The sequence below is a fragment of the Sebastes umbrosus genome, chromosome 23 (genome assembly GCF_015220745.1).
Source record: "Sebastes umbrosus isolate fSebUmb1 chromosome 23, fSebUmb1.pri, whole genome shotgun sequence".
Lineage (NCBI taxonomy): Eukaryota > Metazoa > Chordata > Actinopteri > Perciformes > Sebastidae > Sebastes > Sebastes umbrosus.
In genome coordinates, this window is record NC_051291.1 from 17,599,872 (window position 1) to 17,618,203 (window position 18,332).

An 18,332-nucleotide genomic window follows, 5' to 3' on the forward strand; every position below is an offset into this window, starting at 1 on the left:
CCTTATTCATTAGCTGGTCAGGAGACTTAAAGATGTTTCATTCATGAGGTACGGATATTACACCAAGCAATGTGAACACAGACACACAAACCGAGCACTGTCAACAGAATCATTCGCCATGTCGAACCCCACACGCACACGCTCGTGTGCAAGATTAAGTCTATTCCCTGAACTAATATGCAAGTTTTGAGTCAGTCTTGTGATATCTTTGCTAAACAGTAGTCTGGAAGTTTCACAATGTATAGTGTAAAAAACAAGATAAACTCGCTATTTGGAGGAACTGATGAAACCTTTTATATAAATGCTGAAACAGCTTTAAAGGGGACATGTCATGAAAAACTCACTTTTTCCACTGCTTGTGCACAAACATTTGAGTATCTGGAGCGCCGAACAACCCACAAATTGTGAAATAAGACAACCCGGTTAGCTTTTTGTGGGCTGCCTAGATCAGAAAACATGTGATTCAACAAACCATTCAGATTTGGCTCCCCTTCCTATGTCACTTGCAGGCTCATTAGAATATATCGCTTGAGAACTACGGCCCAATCCCAATGTCCCCCCCTAAGGCCTTAAGTCCTGAACCCTCAGGGACTTGACTGACGTCACCTGGTAAATGGTTGAGTGAGAGAGGCTGTAAGGGCTTGAAATGGTATAAATATAAATGGGAGAGCACTTTGCGGACTTAAGGAAAGTGTTCATAAAGGGCTCAAAATGTCAGCGAGAGAGCCCTCAAGGACTTGATGATTTGACAGTAGGACAGCCCTAAACCCTCACAGATTTTGCGGGAACGCGCCTCAAAGTCTGCAAGTGTGGACTTTGAGATTGGGCCTACCTATGCAAACGTGTACCATACTTTTCTCGCAAGCCAATCAGAGCAGACTGGTCTTTTTTCGGGAGGAGGGCTTAAAGAGACGGGTGCTAAAACGGAGCGTTTCAGACAGAGGGTGAATACAGGTATATTCTGTCAGACAGTATGAGAAAAATAATGTGTTTTTTGAGCATTAAAGCATGGAAATGTGTTCTAGTAGAAACCCAAAATACAAGTATGAACCTGCAAATGAGCACGATATGTCCCCTTTAAGATCACACAGCAAGTCCTTTTTTAAAATTGCTAGATAACATGGAGAAATGTCAGATCACACCCCCTACACATTATGTTTTTGTTGAACGTCGGAGCAGTTTTTGGGGATGTGAATGCAGCAATAAAACATATTCGAGCAAATTAAATTTTCATGCTTGGAAACAGAAGAGTAAGAATTCAGCAGCTCACTGCCAAACAGGGGTCACAACTCAAAGATCACGGCGCACTGCCATCGAGGTATTTTTTCTGCGATTAGAGCAAACATTCCAGTTAAACAAAAGACCCATCAATCAGTCTATTGTGTTAAACCAAATAATACAGTACTAAAATGTCCCAATCCGGGCGACAAGTCAGAGTTTTCACACACTTACACGTTCTCTATTATTCTGCTGTTATTCAGAAAATACCACCCTTCAGTGCTGCGTGTGTTTCTAGTGATTGTCTAATCTACTTGTCAACTGACTGATGCCTGAAACATTTACAGTTAATATCAAGTGGATGATCAGGTAGTGAGACATGTCCAGGCATGCTTAACACACAGAAAGAATAAACGGTTTGAGAGGAACTATACACACACAAACAGAAAGTGTCAGCTGTAGCCATCCGGCCAGCAATTAAATCCAAAATGAGTCCAGTACACTGGGGCATTAGAGGAGCAATTTCCACAAATCAAGTTAAAAGTTGACAAGATGATGGTAAAAGCTACAGCTCACTCGGTCATTTTGTAATCGAATATTTGCTCTCAGACTGATCTGCTTTCAATATCCATACAAAATGTAGCTTAAAACGTATCAATGGCAATCCATTTACAACCACGGGGAGTCAAGAGATGTCAAGGGTTCAATCTCACTGTGTAATAAGCTGCAGTCACTGAATATCAATGGTAAAATACAGCTCTTACAGTTGCCTTCAGGGAACTCTGTTAGGGCTTGTCCTTTATGTAACTACAACCTTGGGAAACACTTAATTTCTCACAATTGTAAATGCATAAAGGTTACATTGGAACCACGGGTAATAAACCTGTAAAAATAGCCTAGAATAACATGCAGGCATTATGTACGTATGAGGGGAGGGGGGGGGGACGACGACGACGACAAAACAACTCGTCGCTCTTCTCAGTTTGTGAACAGGAGAAGACATAAATGTCAATGACCTACTCAGTTTCTTTGACCCCTGTCTCTGTCCTTTCCTCGGGGCTTTCGAGGACTCAAAATAGAAGTCAAGACACACAACATGACACTGGGCCCGACCACGTGTGTGTACACATTCACTGACCCACATGCCGACGTATATACACAAACACTCAAAACATGCAAACAGTCGAGCTTGCCAGGGCACACTAGCCAGACCCTCTGGTCCAACCGTGGACCACCATGGAACAAAATGGAAACCAATAGTTGACGATAAATTATACTGCATATGTAGTCTTGGTGATGATAGTTTTATTAAAGGAGATCTGGCATATTTCAATGTGTCTAGTGTGAACACACTTGCAATGGCAAATCAAGTCATTAAAGCTGCACAAATCAATATTCATTATATCAAAATGGGTAAAATAACTATGTGTGATCTGAAAGGAGTTGTTTAGTGACGAGTCCACAGAGAATTATCACCGAACTCTGTAGTTCCCCTCGGCTCTATGGAGGGTTTTGCATCTTTCAGCTCATTGTTTTGTTTTTTTCCGACCCACAACTTCCCTATTTTGGTTCATTCTCAGTCATTTCCTGCAAAAAACATTCTGAAAGACCCTCTGTAGACTTTAAATTACAAACACCTGCATCTTCAACTTTAGAGCTGCACTGATAATCAATTATCAGAAAATCTATCTGCAACTACTTTGACAATCAAATAATTGTTTTAGTATTTTTTTTAAAGCAAACATGCCAAACATTTGCCAGTTCAGCTTCTTAAATGTGAGGATTTGTTGTCATGTTGTACATGACAGTAAACTGAATATCTTTGGACTTTGGACTGTTGGTCATAGGAATATTCCAAGAACTGATACTTCGGTACCAAGGTGATGCCAAAATTCTGAAAATGTGACAGTACTCGTTTTTCTACAGTACTGCAGGTACTGTCAGGGCTCGAGATTAACGGCGTCTTGTCGACCCAGGGATTATAGAAAATGTGTTTGGGGAGCGGTAAATTCACTATCGACTCATTCAGGGACCCTATTTTTCCCTGATAATGCTACATTGCGAACCACAAATCTGTGTTGAAATCGGCAGAACGAGAGCTATTTAACGTTAGCTGTAAGCTCCGTGCAGGACTTTGCTGCTTACCGGCTGATAACAGCTGATGTTAACTAGCTTTTGTCCTGTCGATTTCAACACGGGAGGTGCCATTGATTTACATTATGATGCGTTCATTATCATGATGTGTTCAACTGTAATCTTAATCGAGAAACTTGAATAAAACCAGTTGCTTGAAGGAGATGTTTTCACAGCAATGTAAAATAGATATTAGAGAGCAAATTATGACCTGTTTAACTTATTAACAAAAAACAGTATGCAAACGGTAATAAATGAGTGGATGTTGAAGTACATGGGATTTATTGTTTGACTTTTGTTTTCTACTGTGGCATCAAATTGGTTTTGTGAATCGTGGAATTTCTCTGGTATTGTATCGACTAAATTTTTGATATCGTGACATCCCTCGGGCAAAACAAGACATTTGAGGATGTCATGTTGGGTTGTGGTAAACTGTAACTGGCGTTTTTCACAATTTTCAGGCATTTTATGGACAAAACGATTAATCGAGAAAACAATCAGCAGACTAATTGATAATGAAAGTAATCTAGACAATTAGAATTTTGTCTAGTGAAGCTGACTCTGCAGATTAATGTTCAGTATAATCAGATTTTCTCTGAAACATTAAACCAACTTCCTCCTCTTGTCTGGGCTATATTGTGGTGAGGTAATTACGAATGCAACATCACTCAAATTGCTAAGATATATTGACTGAAATATAGACACACACACACACACAGCATATAAAAGTATAAAAAGCCCAAGAAAAGTCTGTCAATTTCTGGTTTGTTATTTCTAAAAATGCAAATGATTTCTCTGTTGCTCTTTAAGGATCTATTGCTGTGTCTTGAACATGAGATAGAGGTGGAAGCCCTTATGTGAAGGACATAAAAAACCTAATCTGGCCACCAGAAAGGGATGTTTCTCAGGTGCTGCGTCTCTCTCCAAACAGCACAACATCTGAAGCATGCAGCAGCTGTTAGTGTGGCATCATGCTTACCATCCCATTACCTAAATGTCACAGGCTCAACCCTCACAGTAGCCGTTCTGCTCCGTGGAAATGTTTTCCCCACAAAATCCTAGACCTCTACCTACTTACTCCACGTAATTCTCTCTGGATTTAAGGCTCAGAAAAATGCCAGGTTATGTAAATGTGGTCACAAACTTGTGTTGTGGTATCGCTATAAAAATATGCACGGACAATGACAATATCGTACCTCCGCCCTGTAGTATGTTCAAATCTGACAGACCCTTCACACCAACAATAAATCTGTGCATGTGTGTTTCCAGATAAAGAGCTTGGCTTCTCTTTTCAATCCAAACAGACAAAAGCATTTAGGTGCAGCTTGTTTTCACGTCCTGTGAACAAAGTGTGGTCTGCGAGTCAGTCAAGTTCTTTGCTGGCAATGACCCTTCTCTCTTTACAACGGATACTGCACAGTCACGCACACATATACAGTACAAGACACTACGAATGAAACGACAAGGCACGCCCAAACACATGGTAAACACAGGTGATGTGACAGTTGTGAATTAAGCACACTACCTTAGACCTCAGGTACTCAGACAACTGGTCCTAAATGACCTCAGGTACTCAGAAAACTGGTCCTTAATGACTTAAGGTACTCAGAAAACTGGTCCTAAATGGCCTCAGGTAGGCATACAGTTTAGATTTACTGTTGTGTGACTTAACTGGCTGTTTAAAAAGACAATAAGAGTAACTTTAGCTTGGTATAGCAACACTGGCGCACCTCTCCGGGCAAAGACGTGACATGAAATTTGATCAGAACCACCCAAATCTTTGTCTTTACCCTCATTTAGCTGCTTCTCTTGACACGACAAGAAACACAAATTTTTTTTCAGCAATGTGCTGCTTTAGATTGGATAAATCATCGTTCTTGAAATAGCTTTTTGTTGTAAGACTGTGGCACTTCCAGAAGGAGTTAACGGTTACAGTAAGTCCCTTTTCCTTCCTCTTGCAACCGCTCAAGACTAATCAGCAACCTTGAAATTCTTTCCACAATGGAGATAAGCTATAATGTGAAACTTCATGAAAATGAAACCTAAGCTGGTCATTTCCAAGAAATAATAACCAAGAACGTGAAACTGCACTTTGGAAACTACATTAAATATCCTGGAATTGGAATCCAGAAAAGAAAAATATATTTATTACCGTGCTAATAAAAACACTACTCACCTACACTGAAGGAAACAAGGAATGTCCTTCATGAATCTAAGAGCTACATCCCTGAAAAAAAATTGTAATTATGTAAGGAGATTTTAGGGGAAAGCTACAGCAGTTTTCTTAGCAGTAGTAGCTCCATTACATAATAAAACACCTGTCTTATGTTGATGATATACCTCGTATGAAAATGGCCAAAACCTCACACGCTCTCAGAGCCTGGCTGAGAATCAAAAAGAGTTCATTACAGGTTCATTAATATATAGTCGTACAGCACTATGTTAAGAGATATATTATAGAAATAAAGCATTAAACTGTAACCCAGTATGGGCTTTCAACGCAATGATAAAAAAATATTAATATTTGTGACTGTATATAAACCTAATTTTTTTTATCAAAAATACATCTCATTACCTCAATAATTATTTAACCCTGAAATGGAATGAATACAACGCTCAGTAGTACTAATGTCCTGCGACAGAAAAAGCTGTTGGGTCATTTGAAAATAAGAAGCAATCTGTAATAATTAAGCGTGTTGGCTCATAAATGCCAGTGTTGTAATGGAGTTTCACGGTTATAAATTGACTGTCATTATTCCAGCTGTGGGGCACACTTACTTGTATTTGTCACTAGGGATGCACCGATCTGACTTTTTCAGTCCCGATACGAGACCCTGGGCTTTAGGTATCGGCCGATACCGAGTACCGATCCGATACCAGTTGTTTAATAAATAAGCTTTACTGTGCGGAAGTGACCGGGATCATTCTTTTATTTGTAAGGCAACATCAGACTTGACTCAAATATTGCTTTCCTACCAAATAAATACATAGAAATACATTTACTGAATTGTTATTTATTATTAAAATAATAAATCGTACACCAGCAACTTGGTGAAAGAAAATCTGCGAAATTAACAGGAATTACAATTGCAATGTAAACCTTTTAAATACAGCGACAAATTGGTCGAAAGTTAAACAGGAATTAAAATCCCAGTATAAAATGTATAAAAACATATGATTGAATAGAATAGATTGGCTCCATTGTCACCGATACCCGATCCAGCAATTTGAGTCAATATCGGCCCGACATCTGATCCGGTATCAGTATCGGTGCAACCCTATTTGCCACTCCTATTCCCTTGACAACCTAAACTGGTTATTTCCAAGAAATAATAACCGAAAGTGTAACTGCCCCTTGGAAACTACATTAAATAGGGATGCACTGGTCAGGCTTGACTTAAGTATTGCTTTCCTAACAAATGAATACATAGATATACATTTACTGAATTGTTATTTATTATTAAAATAATAAATTGTACACCAGCAACTTGGGTAAAAAATCTGCAAAATTAACAGGAATTACAATTGAAATGTAAACCTTTTAATTTATGAACCAACACGCTTAATTATTACAGATTGCTGCTTATTTTCAAACAACCTGACCGGTGCATCCCTATTTGCCACAACTATTCCCCCTTGCTTCACCATACACGCATAATTCTGTTGTAATAATTTTGTTACATCAGACTACATTTATAAGTTCATAGCTCATTTATGCAGTGTGATCTCAGTCTCAACCTTTCAGTTTTAATCTTTGTTGCCTGTATTTTTGTCTTTCAAGCTCCAACCTCTGCTGGTGGTGTCCCTTAAGCTTTCTGTAATTTTTTGCCCTTCTGTCCCATCAACACCACCATCACTGAGTCCTGTCACATGACTGCTGTACATGACAACTGGCCTGGCAACCGTCCCGGCAACCACTTGCTACGTATGATGGCTAATAACATTTCTGCAAGTGCATTATGTTCTCGGCTTGCATTGGTAGTTAGTAGTCGGTCTTTATGGTGCTTTTAACGGTACACACTGTTATATGTACCATCAATGCTTTAAAAGCCTGCAGTTAAATATTGTTTAAAAGGACTCAGATAGTATCCTCAGATAAATGGTAAATGGTAAATGGACTTGCATTTATATAACACTACATGTCAGCATTCACCCATTCATACACTGATGGCAGAGGCTGCTAAGGTGCCAACTTTGCCCATAAGGATCTAATTTAAATACTCATTCACTATGGCTATGCCATTTGGGAGCAATTTGGGGTTAAGTGTCTTTGCTCAAGGACACATCGACATGTGACCCGGAGAAGCAGCCGGGAAACGAACCACCAACCTTCCGATTGGTGGACAACCTGTCTCTCGGTCTCTCCTTCTCTCTGTCTGTCTCTCTCTTTGTCTGTCTTTCTCTCCTTCTCTCTGTCTGTCTGTCTGTCTGTCTCTCTTTATCATGTATATATCTGTCTGTCTATCTGTCTCACTGTTTTGGCACAAGTTACAGGGTGAGCCACCCTGTGCTCAGATAGGTAGAGCAGGTGTGTGTAAGAGTTATGGTGCTTTAACACACTACACACTGTAATATTTGCCATCAATGCTTTAAAAGCCTGCAGTTAAATATTGTTTAAAAGGCGAACACAGCCAGACCTGGGTCAAATAATATTTCATTTTAGAAGTTCAGATCTCATTGAATGCCAAATAGTTTATTCTTTATTTCTGCATGACATACAAGGGTGTGTTTTTTTTGGAGCAAACCCATCCAAACCAGAAGTAAATAATTCCTAGAGATGTGGTATTTTAGTTATTCAGGAGTAAATAAGATAAGATAAGATGAACCTTTATTAATCCCCAGAGGGAAATGGTGTCAAAGCAGCAAAATCAGCAAACAGAGAGAAACACAGGAGAGGTAAAGGTATACAAAAACTATAAAAACAGTAATAGAGACACAAAAGACACAGTGAATGGTTGAACATAGTGTGTCAATAAATAAATGTAATATGCACATGTGTGCAGTCTATGAAGTTGTATATAGGATATATAGTGTAAGTAAGTGAAATGAATTCTTTAGAGCCTTTTCAGCCGAGCTTGTCAACTCTATGCAAGACTTTGGACTCAGATAGTCTCCTCTCTGATAACCTAGCTGTGCCACCCACGACACATATCTCTGAGAGCTTTTTAACTTTCGGTTTTGTTTTCACGAAAATGAGGAATTGCCATTAATAGCTAGCTCCATGCTGCCTAACTAACACACACTATACCTCTTCAATGAGACTGTGTCCATGTGCAGCTCATAATGCTATCACACACACAGCACTTAGCTAGCTAGCTAGCTAGTGGCTAATATTAGCTTGTTTTATATCAATTCCCTTCACTGCGAGCTAGCATGCGAGCTAACACAGCTAGCTTCATACCACTATTGGCTAGTTAGAGCCGGTGGTGTTGCTAAGCAGCGGGTAGAAGTTAGCCAGCTTAAAGGAGGATGCTTTCTGGTTGTATTTGGTACCAGACCTCTCCTCATCCTCCAGTCGGCCTGGTGTAAACCCGGCCACACAGAGCAGTGTGATGGCCTTGGGACTGATGATGAAACCACCTTGACTTTATCAGTTTTCCTCCCCACCACCCAGTCACCAAACCACCGTGATGAGTGTAGTATATACGGTACCTTGTATGAGTCGGTCGCTAGCAGGATGTTGAAGTCGGAATCTCTGTGCTCCATCTTTTCCCCCCAAGAGTCAGTCGCAGCTGTCAGTCAGTGAGAGTGTTGCGTGCAGTGCTGCCGGGGACTCTCCAGCCTGGTTGGTAGTGGAGCTGGGTGGTGGTGTAGAGGGGGAGGCAGAGGAAGGACGAGCTGAGAGAGAGAGAGAGAGAGAGAGAGGGAGAGAGAGAGAGAGGACCAGGGCGGGGGGAGGAAGGAAGGTAGGTCAAGAAAGAGCCGGTTCAAAGAGCCGGCTCTTTTAAAGGGACTATTTGTAACTTTCAGAAATGCTTGTTAACAGCGACACCTGTGGCCGTTAACTCAACGCAAGTCGGCCCGCGCTTGTGCTCGCTCTTCATAGACATAAACGAGCATCGCTCAAAACAGTGAGGCAATACACGTCAGCTAAAACCACAATATCACTCTATATTTCACCTGCTTGGCAGTAATGTTAGCTGACCAGACGAAGGTCTCTCCATGAATCACTGCTGATCCTAGTGTTGGCTTTTCCTGCGTCAGCGAGTAACGTTATTGTTACCGACTGCGCCCGCAGGGGAGACACCGGCACCCGGTCGGAGACGGTAACGTTTCTCGATGCGGAGCCCCGTCACTTCACAAGACACGGGAAACCTCTGTTGGTCTGGAGGAGCTGCAGCAGTTATTTCTGCACAAACGTCCGCTGTACATTTACTAGATATTCTCAGAGCTACTAACTCTTCTGCAGTGTGGAGTGAGCGTGCATGAACGTGAGGTGGAGCGAGAACGCGCGCGTTGTGTGAGTGAAGACAAGCAGGCAGAGGAGCGGTCTGAACAGCGTAGCCACACAGGAGCGCGCATATGCGAGCGCGCATGGGAAACCGACCCGGTAGATTTATACCTGTAAAAAGTTACAAACAGTCCCTTTAATTAATTCAAGGCAGAATGATAGGACGATCTTCTCCGCGCCACGCACTGACTGTTGGTACGTGTCCACAGGGGCGTTTTTTATCGCAAGGGGACGCGACGCTTCCCAACATTGGACGCTTGGTGGGCTGTCTAGACACAGGCTGTTCCCACCTTATTGGACAAAAGCTTTCCCTCCGTGGGTTGCTGCTCCCAGCTTTCAAACCGGAAACAGTATGGAGGCTCGTTTGGAAACTTTCTTCTCTAATTTCACGAAAATAGTTCACGGAAATGTGTTTCTGAAAACATTTGAGAACATTAAACATTGTCTTTATTTTGGATCGACAACGTTTATTTTAAAAGATTCTCGTGAGTTTCGAGAGGCGGCGAGTCGCGTCGGACGCCCGTGATTTGCATAAAGTAGACTAGACCTTAGCTTTATGCAAATGAGGAGCGGGCGTTGTGACGCTCCGTTTCTCGAATCGCGACGCCACGCTACCAGAATGCATTGCACGGCTGTTTACACAGACAATGAATGGGAAGCGTGGAAAGGACGGAGCCTGTGGACACGTACCATGTGACTGAATGTTGTATTAATGATGTCCGTGCGATCAATCAGGTGATGACAGACAAGAATCATACCATCAAGCAGGGAGGGACGGCGCGCTGACGGTCTACAGGTATAGAGCAGGAGGGAGAGGAGGAGAGAAAGAGAGAGAGGAGTGCGGTGCGCGAATAGCAGACAAGATGAGAGACAGTCGGAAACGAAGCAGCATGTAAAATTACGGTATTCTGGAAATTATAAGGTTTAGTATAATTATATTGAATGATTTAAGTGATATATATGCACACATACTAATCATAGGTCAAAACAGTGCAAAATTTGGCTGAATTATAAAAGGCAGAAGTGGTAAAATGAAGAGCCGTTTGGGAGCCGAAAGAGCCGGCTCTTCTTGGTGAGCTGAGCCAAATGATCTGGTTCACTAAAAAGAGACGGAATTCCCATCACTAGGGGGAAGGAAGGGGCGGGCGGACTGTGTCGTCATCGACACCAAAAGTTCGGCATCCTTCGGCTGTAGTTCGGTTCTACTCGTTAAAGCCAGCCAATCCGGTTTAACCAAAGAGCGTCTATACTTGTGAAGATGATCATTCAACAATGAAAACGAGACAGCTAAAGTTTCACTACGATTTTTTTCATTTCTTCCCTTCATAAAGAAACTGTATTAATTAACTTTTGATTATATGATTAGGCTCAACTTGATGCTTTCTATTAAATTCATAATTAGTTTTTTCACTGACATATTATTTTTGGAATTGTCTTTAGATAGATAGATAGATAGTAACTTTATTGATCCTGAGGGAAATTCATTTCAGCATCACAGTTCAATAGTGCAAAAACATGGTAGTAAAAAGGCAGTAAAAAAGTTAGTAGTGCAAAGTACAAAGTAAAAAAAAATATACCAGATATAAAAATACAAGGAGATGAATAAAACTGTTAAAACTGAATATAGTGCAGGGTAACAGCTGTGATACACGACTATTAAAAAAGCGAATATAGTGCAGAAGAGACTGTTAAAAATGAGTATAGTGCAGCCTCAAGGAACACAGTATTTTATATATAGGAGATTTTGTGTCTCAGAAGAAATATTTACAACTATATACTTATAAAATAAACTTGCAGTTGTAGATGTTTTGGAAGTTATTGATAGGGATGCACCGATACCGATACTGACTCAAATACATGGATCGGATATTGGTGACAATGGTTCCTATCTATTAAATTGAATTCTATGTTTATATACTATATACATTTTATACTGTAATTTTAATTCCAGTTTAGTTTTGACCAATTTGTTGCTGCATTAAAAAGGTTTGCACTTGAATTGTAATTCCTGTTAATTTTTAAGATTTTTTTGCCAAGTTGTTGTTGTACGATTTATTATTTTAATAATAAATAACAATTCACTAAATTTATATGTATGTATATATATATATATACATATATATATATATATATTTATATTTATATTTAATTGTTACATTTTGTTTTACAAAGTTAGGAAAGCAATAGCATACAGCTTATTAATTAATAACTGGCATTGGATCGGTTCTCGGTATCGGCCCAAACCCAAAGCCCAGGTATCGCTATCGGTATCGGGACTGAAAAAGTGGGATCGGAGCATCTCTAGATATCGAATATCTATGCAAATGTAATTAACACAATAATGACCTCATATAAGAAAACAGTGACATTACATTAATTTGAAACATTTATTTATTATGACAACTTTAAAATTGTGTTGACCAGATGGGATTTTGTGGGAAAACTGACAGGTAGCTAATAAACAGAGTTAATGCTTTTGGGGGCGCGGTCTGCCATGATGGCACCTTTGAATATGACATTTCCAGTAACAGATGCAACAATGTTCAGTCTATTTATAGCAATGTGAGAAAGGAGAGTAGAGAGTGGGAGCTCTTTACTTCTATTTCCTCTCAGAAGTGACATGAGACTTGTGCAGTTTACAAACTCAGCAGAAGGGGGCCGTGTTGCTCATCAAATGCTGTATGTATGTATGTATGTATGTATGTATGGATGGATGGATGGATGGATGGATGAATGAATGGATAAATGGATAGAAACTTTATTGATCCCGAGGGAACTTTAAATTTCCAGCATCACAGTTCCATAGTGCAAAAATGTTAGTAAAAAGGCAGTAAAAAAGTTAGTAGTGCAAAGTACAAAAAATATACCAGATGTAAAAATACAAGGAGATGAAGAAAAACTGTTAAAAAGTGCACTGTGTGCATTATTATCTGTCCTGCAGACCGTCCTACTAATAGCAGATATTACACTCAAAGATAACTCTATGCATGTCAAAGTTTTTAATCTAAAATCATAAAATCATACCACACAGTTTGCATGCTTCTATGGTAAAGATCAAACTGTCAGGCTTGCAGTGAAATACATTTAAGCAACAGTTGAAGAGGAGTGTGGCTGAGCCTGGAGGTCGCCCTCATTCAGCGGGTCGGTGAGACATTCCAACCCGCTGGAGCGACGCCTTCCTCGGCCTATGGGAGCGACTCTCCTCGCTGTCTTGCTCCCGGAGAAGGGAGGAGCTATAACTACTAGGTCAACGTGACATTTCCGCATGGCAATAAAAATACATTTCCGAAGACAACAAGGCAGAAGTAGCTCATGTAAATATGTGGTGAACTACTTTCAGTTTTACAAAGTGCCCAAAGTTATAACATGTAGATTCAGTCACATGATGCCAAAAGCCTGAGCAGCCACCAGCCGCCTGGTGCCGCCTCTTTTTCTTCTTCTTCTTCAAGGAAACTAACTCACTCCGGATGATTTTGAAAGCCAGGGATTATTGAGCTGAAAGAGGTGTAAACATGCTGAAATTGAAGCCAAAGTTTGACCTGCACAGAGATGTGGTGTGTGACCTCCTGAGGAAGGAGGCGTCGGTCTGCAGGTTGACAGGTGAGGCGTTCAGGGGTCCACGCTCAGCTGCTGGTTTTTACACTGTCAAACTATTTCTTACTGTTAATAGTTTAATAGCTTTGATCAATTGGTGGCTAACTAGCTAAAAGTGACAGCTTTAAGTTCAACCTGTCACTGTTATTACAGAATCTAAAGTGAATTTAACTTTATTATACTTGTGTGTAATTATTACCCATACAAAGTCAATTTCGATGAGAAAAAAATCTACTGTCCTTAAACTTTAGCTTAAAAAAAAGAAAGAAGATAAATCAGTAACCCTAAGTTGTTAAAGGTTAATATGCCAGCAGATGGCGCTGTTTACTCTTCACATTTCCTCTCTAAAGACCTTGTTAAGGAAAGGTAAATATTAAGCACTGTAAGTACATATTTCCCCTGAAGTATGCCTTAAAAGGTCCCAATGATGGAGCAAAATTTCAAATTAAAAGATAAGCTACAAAAAAAGCTATAGAAAATACAATTTATTGAATGATTATGCTAAAATATCTGGAGTTGCATGATTTCAGCACCTAACATGGCTATATTTTAATAAGAGAAAATATAATATGAACTAAATTAAATACAGATTATTTCATTTGTAGTGTATACAATTTCAATACCAGTTATTGGTTCATAAAAGACTGAACAAAAAAAATACTTTGATTCTTTTTTGCAGGATCCAAATAATATGGCAAGACTTTCAAATATCACGTTGTTACTAAGCAAAAGTTTACTGTAACAAATAAGAAATAAAAACTCAGTATGTATGACAGGTTTACTGTAAACTTCCCTTCTGAAGAAAAAAAGCTATAGAAAATACAATTTATTGAATGCATATGCTAAAATATCTGGAGTTGCATGATTTCAGCACCTAACATGGCTATATTTTAATAAGAGAAAATATAATATGAACTAAATAAAATACAGATTATTTCATTTCCAGTATATATAATCTCAGTACCAGGTAACATAAGAGTGGAAAATACTTTTTTTTGCAGGATCCAAATATTACAGCAGGACCTTCAAATATCATGCTGTTACCAAGCAATCAAAAGTTTCCTGTAACATTATAAGAATTAAAAACTCAGTATGTATGACACGATTACTGTAAACTTCCATACTGAGTACACAGACACTTGATAAACAATGTGTTGAAAGTGATGACAGGTAATGCATCAACATTATGTCTCATTAAGAGACACATTTACATTTACAGATTCCTGCCAAATAATTCACCTACACACATCTGGGCAGTTTATGCGTGTAATAACAAGTTATTATACAGTGGAAACACACTATTACCATTTAGCATAGCACTTAGTATGTTTTGCATGAGCAGTGGCAGGGATACTAAAAACTTGTTTGTCAGGGCACACTGTTGTTCAGACATGATAAGATGTGTGGGTTCATAATAGTGATGCTTTGTCTGCAGAATACTCCGGAGCGGTGGACACTCGTATCCTAAACATTGAGAGAGATGGGGGCATCCTTTACTCCTGGAAGGTAAGTCCATAGTGACGGCACTGCATATCAAGTATTTTCTACATTGAAAGCACTCATTAAGTGAGAGTAATTGTTCTAATCCTTATTAGTCCGGTGCTCTTTCCAGTTTAGTTGTGCTACAACCTGCATTGGTCTCACTTCTTTTTACTGTCATTGCCATGTCGTGTGCATTGTCTTGTCTTTTTTTGTTGCACTCAAAGCTTCAGTAGGTGGAATATTTTTGGCATTATTGGGCAAAAAATCCACAATAACCTTTCAGCATATTGTAATTCAAGTGTTCTGAGAGAAAACTAGACTTCTGCACCTCTTCATGACTCTGTTTTCAGGACTTTGGCCAATCACAGGTCATTTCAGATAGAGAGAGCGTTCCTATTGAGCGTTCCTATTGAGCGTTCCTATTGGCTGTGCTCCGTCTGGTGGGCGGTGCTTGGTATTTCCTCAACTGATCTCAACACAGCTGCCGGGTCACAAACTTTCTCATTTTACAGCTAAATTACAGTAACAGCATATTTATTCATATTTGATCATCACTGCCTAGTTTGACCGTTTGATTGGCGTTTGCAAGTGATTGACAGCTGCTCATAGACAGCAAGGCTCCAGCTCGCCTCTGATTGGTTGTTTTTCTCCGGTCCATTAGGAGCACTGGAGGACACAGAGGAACATGATTTTTTTTTCCAGATTACCTGTCTCATGCACAACTGTCAGGATATAGAGACCGCTTTATAAAAATAACTTTTTTTAATCATATTTGCTCCATTTCTACCCACTGCTGCTTTAAGCCATGGATTTTTATACAATCTATTTAGTATCTGCTATCCCAGTCCTTCATTGAAGTCACACTGTGTGAAATATTCAAATCCCAGATGCCATTTTCTCCACTATTCATCATCAAATGGACACCACCAATTTGAAAAAAACTAAAATCTTTTATGCAGAATTCTGCTTGACATGTTTTGGGAAACCTTGGGATCCTCGCTCGAATTTAAAACAAAGTTCTGTGTGCTGAACCGTGCTTCACTGCTCAACATAAATTTTTAATGATAGACCCGCTGAAAAGTCTGCGGGTTTAGTAGGTTAAAGACAGTGTGCAGCCTGCAAAGAGATAATAATCTCTTTTCTGTGCAAGGTTTCACAGCTTTATGCCTGGCTGGCTGTGTCTCGGTTTTGGAGTAGACTTCTTCCTTTTATTCTAAATCTTCTGAACCCCAGAAAGTTATGAATTGCTGGTTTGAAGTGAAGAAGGTCTATAGTCGAGATAATCAGTGAGGTCAGCCGAGGTAATGAAGAGGTAAAGCATGACGTTCCACACATATATCAATGTGGTGGAAGACACCTGTGGGAAAGTCGGTCGGGACAGATTAGGATTATCCATCTCTGTAGTTTGACTGATTTAACTAGATTATTCTATTTTGATAGGGAGCAACAGGGACCACCAGGATTGGGAAATATGAGTCCAACACCAAACAGAACAAGGTACTGTGTGTGTGTGTGTGTCCCTCGTCTCCTTGACTTCAGTGCTGCAGATTTTGCTTTTATTGCACGTTTGTGTTCGTGCACGCCCGTTCCCATGTGGCTGTGTATTCTCTCCAACAGCTCCTGTACACATTCGACAAGCAGGTGTGTGTCAGCAGCTGTTCCCTTAACAAGGAGGAGACGCTGTTAGGTGAGTTTCTGTAATGCACAGATAATGAATTACCAGCAAAAAAACACCAAACTGTGTTCTTGACTCCAAATTAGGTAATTCAATCAATTCGTGCATGCAACTGAAATGTTTAATTTCCTTTGGTAGAAGTGTTCTCTGGGCTTCCCTTACCAAAAAGAGGTTCATTCAAGTGTGCTATTAGTATACTTCTTTTAAACTTAAAATACGAGTGTATACTATCAGTTTACTTTTTATGTACTTATCAGAGATATACTTAACAAAAGTACACAAGTATTCTTGGCTCATACTGACAAGTATACAGAAAAGTCTAAGTATTCTTGGCTTATACTGATAAGTATACAGAAAAGTCTAAGTATTCTTGGGTCATACTGACAAGTATACAGAAAAGTCTAAGTATTCTTGGGTCATACTGATAAGTATACAGAAAAGTCTAAGTATACTTGGCTTATACTGATAAGTATACAGAAAAGTCTAAGTATTCTTGGCTTATACTGACAAGTATACAGAAAAGTCTAAGTATTCTTGGCTTATACTGACAAGTATACAGAAAAGTTTAAGTATTCTTGGCTTATACTGACAAGTATACAGAAAAGTCTAAGTATACTTGGCTTATAGGCCTACTTGTACTTAATCTTTTGATCAAGATATACTAAAGAAAAGTATAATTAAGTATCTTTGCCTTATAGGCCTACAGAAAGGTATACTTGGCTTGTAGATGTGCGTACTTTTTGATATAGTAGCCTATTAAAGTGTGTGAGCACAAATGTGAAGACATTTTCAAAATTGGTCAAACACTTAGTCTGAAAATTGAGTTTTTCTTATCATACTATATCTAGTATATCTAGTCTAGTAGTTTTGCATTAGACTCCATAATATTTTAGGAAAAACAGTAGTCCCATGTGCCCAAATACTAGATATAGTTTGATAAGAAAATGGCTGTATCTCAAAAACTACAAGGAACACAATCAAGTATTTGGTATCTATGAATTCATAACAAGTTTAATATTAAAGATATGCACACATATGCAGTGTGGAAAAAATATTTCATATGAGAAACATTTAATAAACACAATGTTTGCGTTTTTCCTCATTTAAAAAAAAAAAAAAAAAAATCCTGACCTAAACATTGATAAAAGTGTGATTTTTCATGTGATCTAAACATTTCAAAGTTGTACTGTTAAATACTTGCCCAAAGTATGTTTGTACCAAATTTCAAGACTTTTGTCCCATCAGAACAAATGTTGTGGCATTTTTTCTTATCATACTAAATATAATCTTTGAGCATAAATGGGTTAAGTGAGCAACCAAATTCAGGTCTAAGTATCAGTGTCTTACTATTATGCAACGTGGGGACCCAAGAGAACAAGGCGAGAGACACAGTCTGGGTGCATATTATTGGCTGTAATACTGCCAAATCATATTTAAGAAAGTGCTGATATAGCATAGTCTCTGTGGAAAATATATGTAAATTAAATCACATGACGTCTTCCCTGTGCTTTTCCCCTCTCAGCTGTCAGCTTGGCACAAAACACCAGAGGAGAGGAGCGCCTCAAACCAAGTTAACACCCACGATCATCAACCATTCATTTTGCATTTGTAATATTTCTTGTTACATTCTCTCAGTTCGTTTCTTTTCACGTCTCTCATGTAGTATCCAAGTGTCTAACTCTCCTGATTGAGATCCATCCCATCAACAACACTAAAGTCCTCAAGGCAGTCGACTGCAGGGTCAAAGTGCAGGTAGAGTGTGTGTGTGTGTGTGTGTGT

At 39.3% G+C, this 18,332-nt stretch overlaps 2 protein-coding genes across 2 annotated transcripts in view; one reads left to right on the forward strand and one right to left on the reverse strand.

Annotated features, from left to right (window-relative positions):
* nampt1 (nicotinamide phosphoribosyltransferase 1) overlaps positions 1-9,205 on the reverse strand; it is a 28,030-nt gene extending 18,825 nt beyond the window's left edge. The window contains exon 1 of the mRNA XM_037760757.1: positions 9,004-9,205. Coding sequence (XP_037616685.1) covers positions 9,004-9,057 — 54 coding nt within the window. The 5' untranslated portion in view covers positions 9,058-9,205. The remainder of the gene's footprint in view (positions 1-9,003) is intronic.
* Positions 9,206-12,872: 3,667 nt separating this feature from the next.
* LOC119482856 (gamma-secretase activating protein) overlaps positions 12,873-18,332 on the forward strand; it is a 53,775-nt gene continuing 48,315 nt past the window's right edge. The window contains exons 1-6 of the mRNA XM_037760753.1: positions 12,873-13,402; positions 14,832-14,902; positions 16,319-16,375; positions 16,496-16,565; positions 18,076-18,123; positions 18,217-18,305. Of these exons, the coding sequence (XP_037616681.1) occupies positions 13,315-13,402; positions 14,832-14,902; positions 16,319-16,375; positions 16,496-16,565; positions 18,076-18,123; positions 18,217-18,305 (423 nt within the window). The 5' untranslated portion in view covers positions 12,873-13,314. The remainder of the gene's footprint in view (positions 13,403-14,831; positions 14,903-16,318; positions 16,376-16,495; positions 16,566-18,075; positions 18,124-18,216; positions 18,306-18,332) is intronic.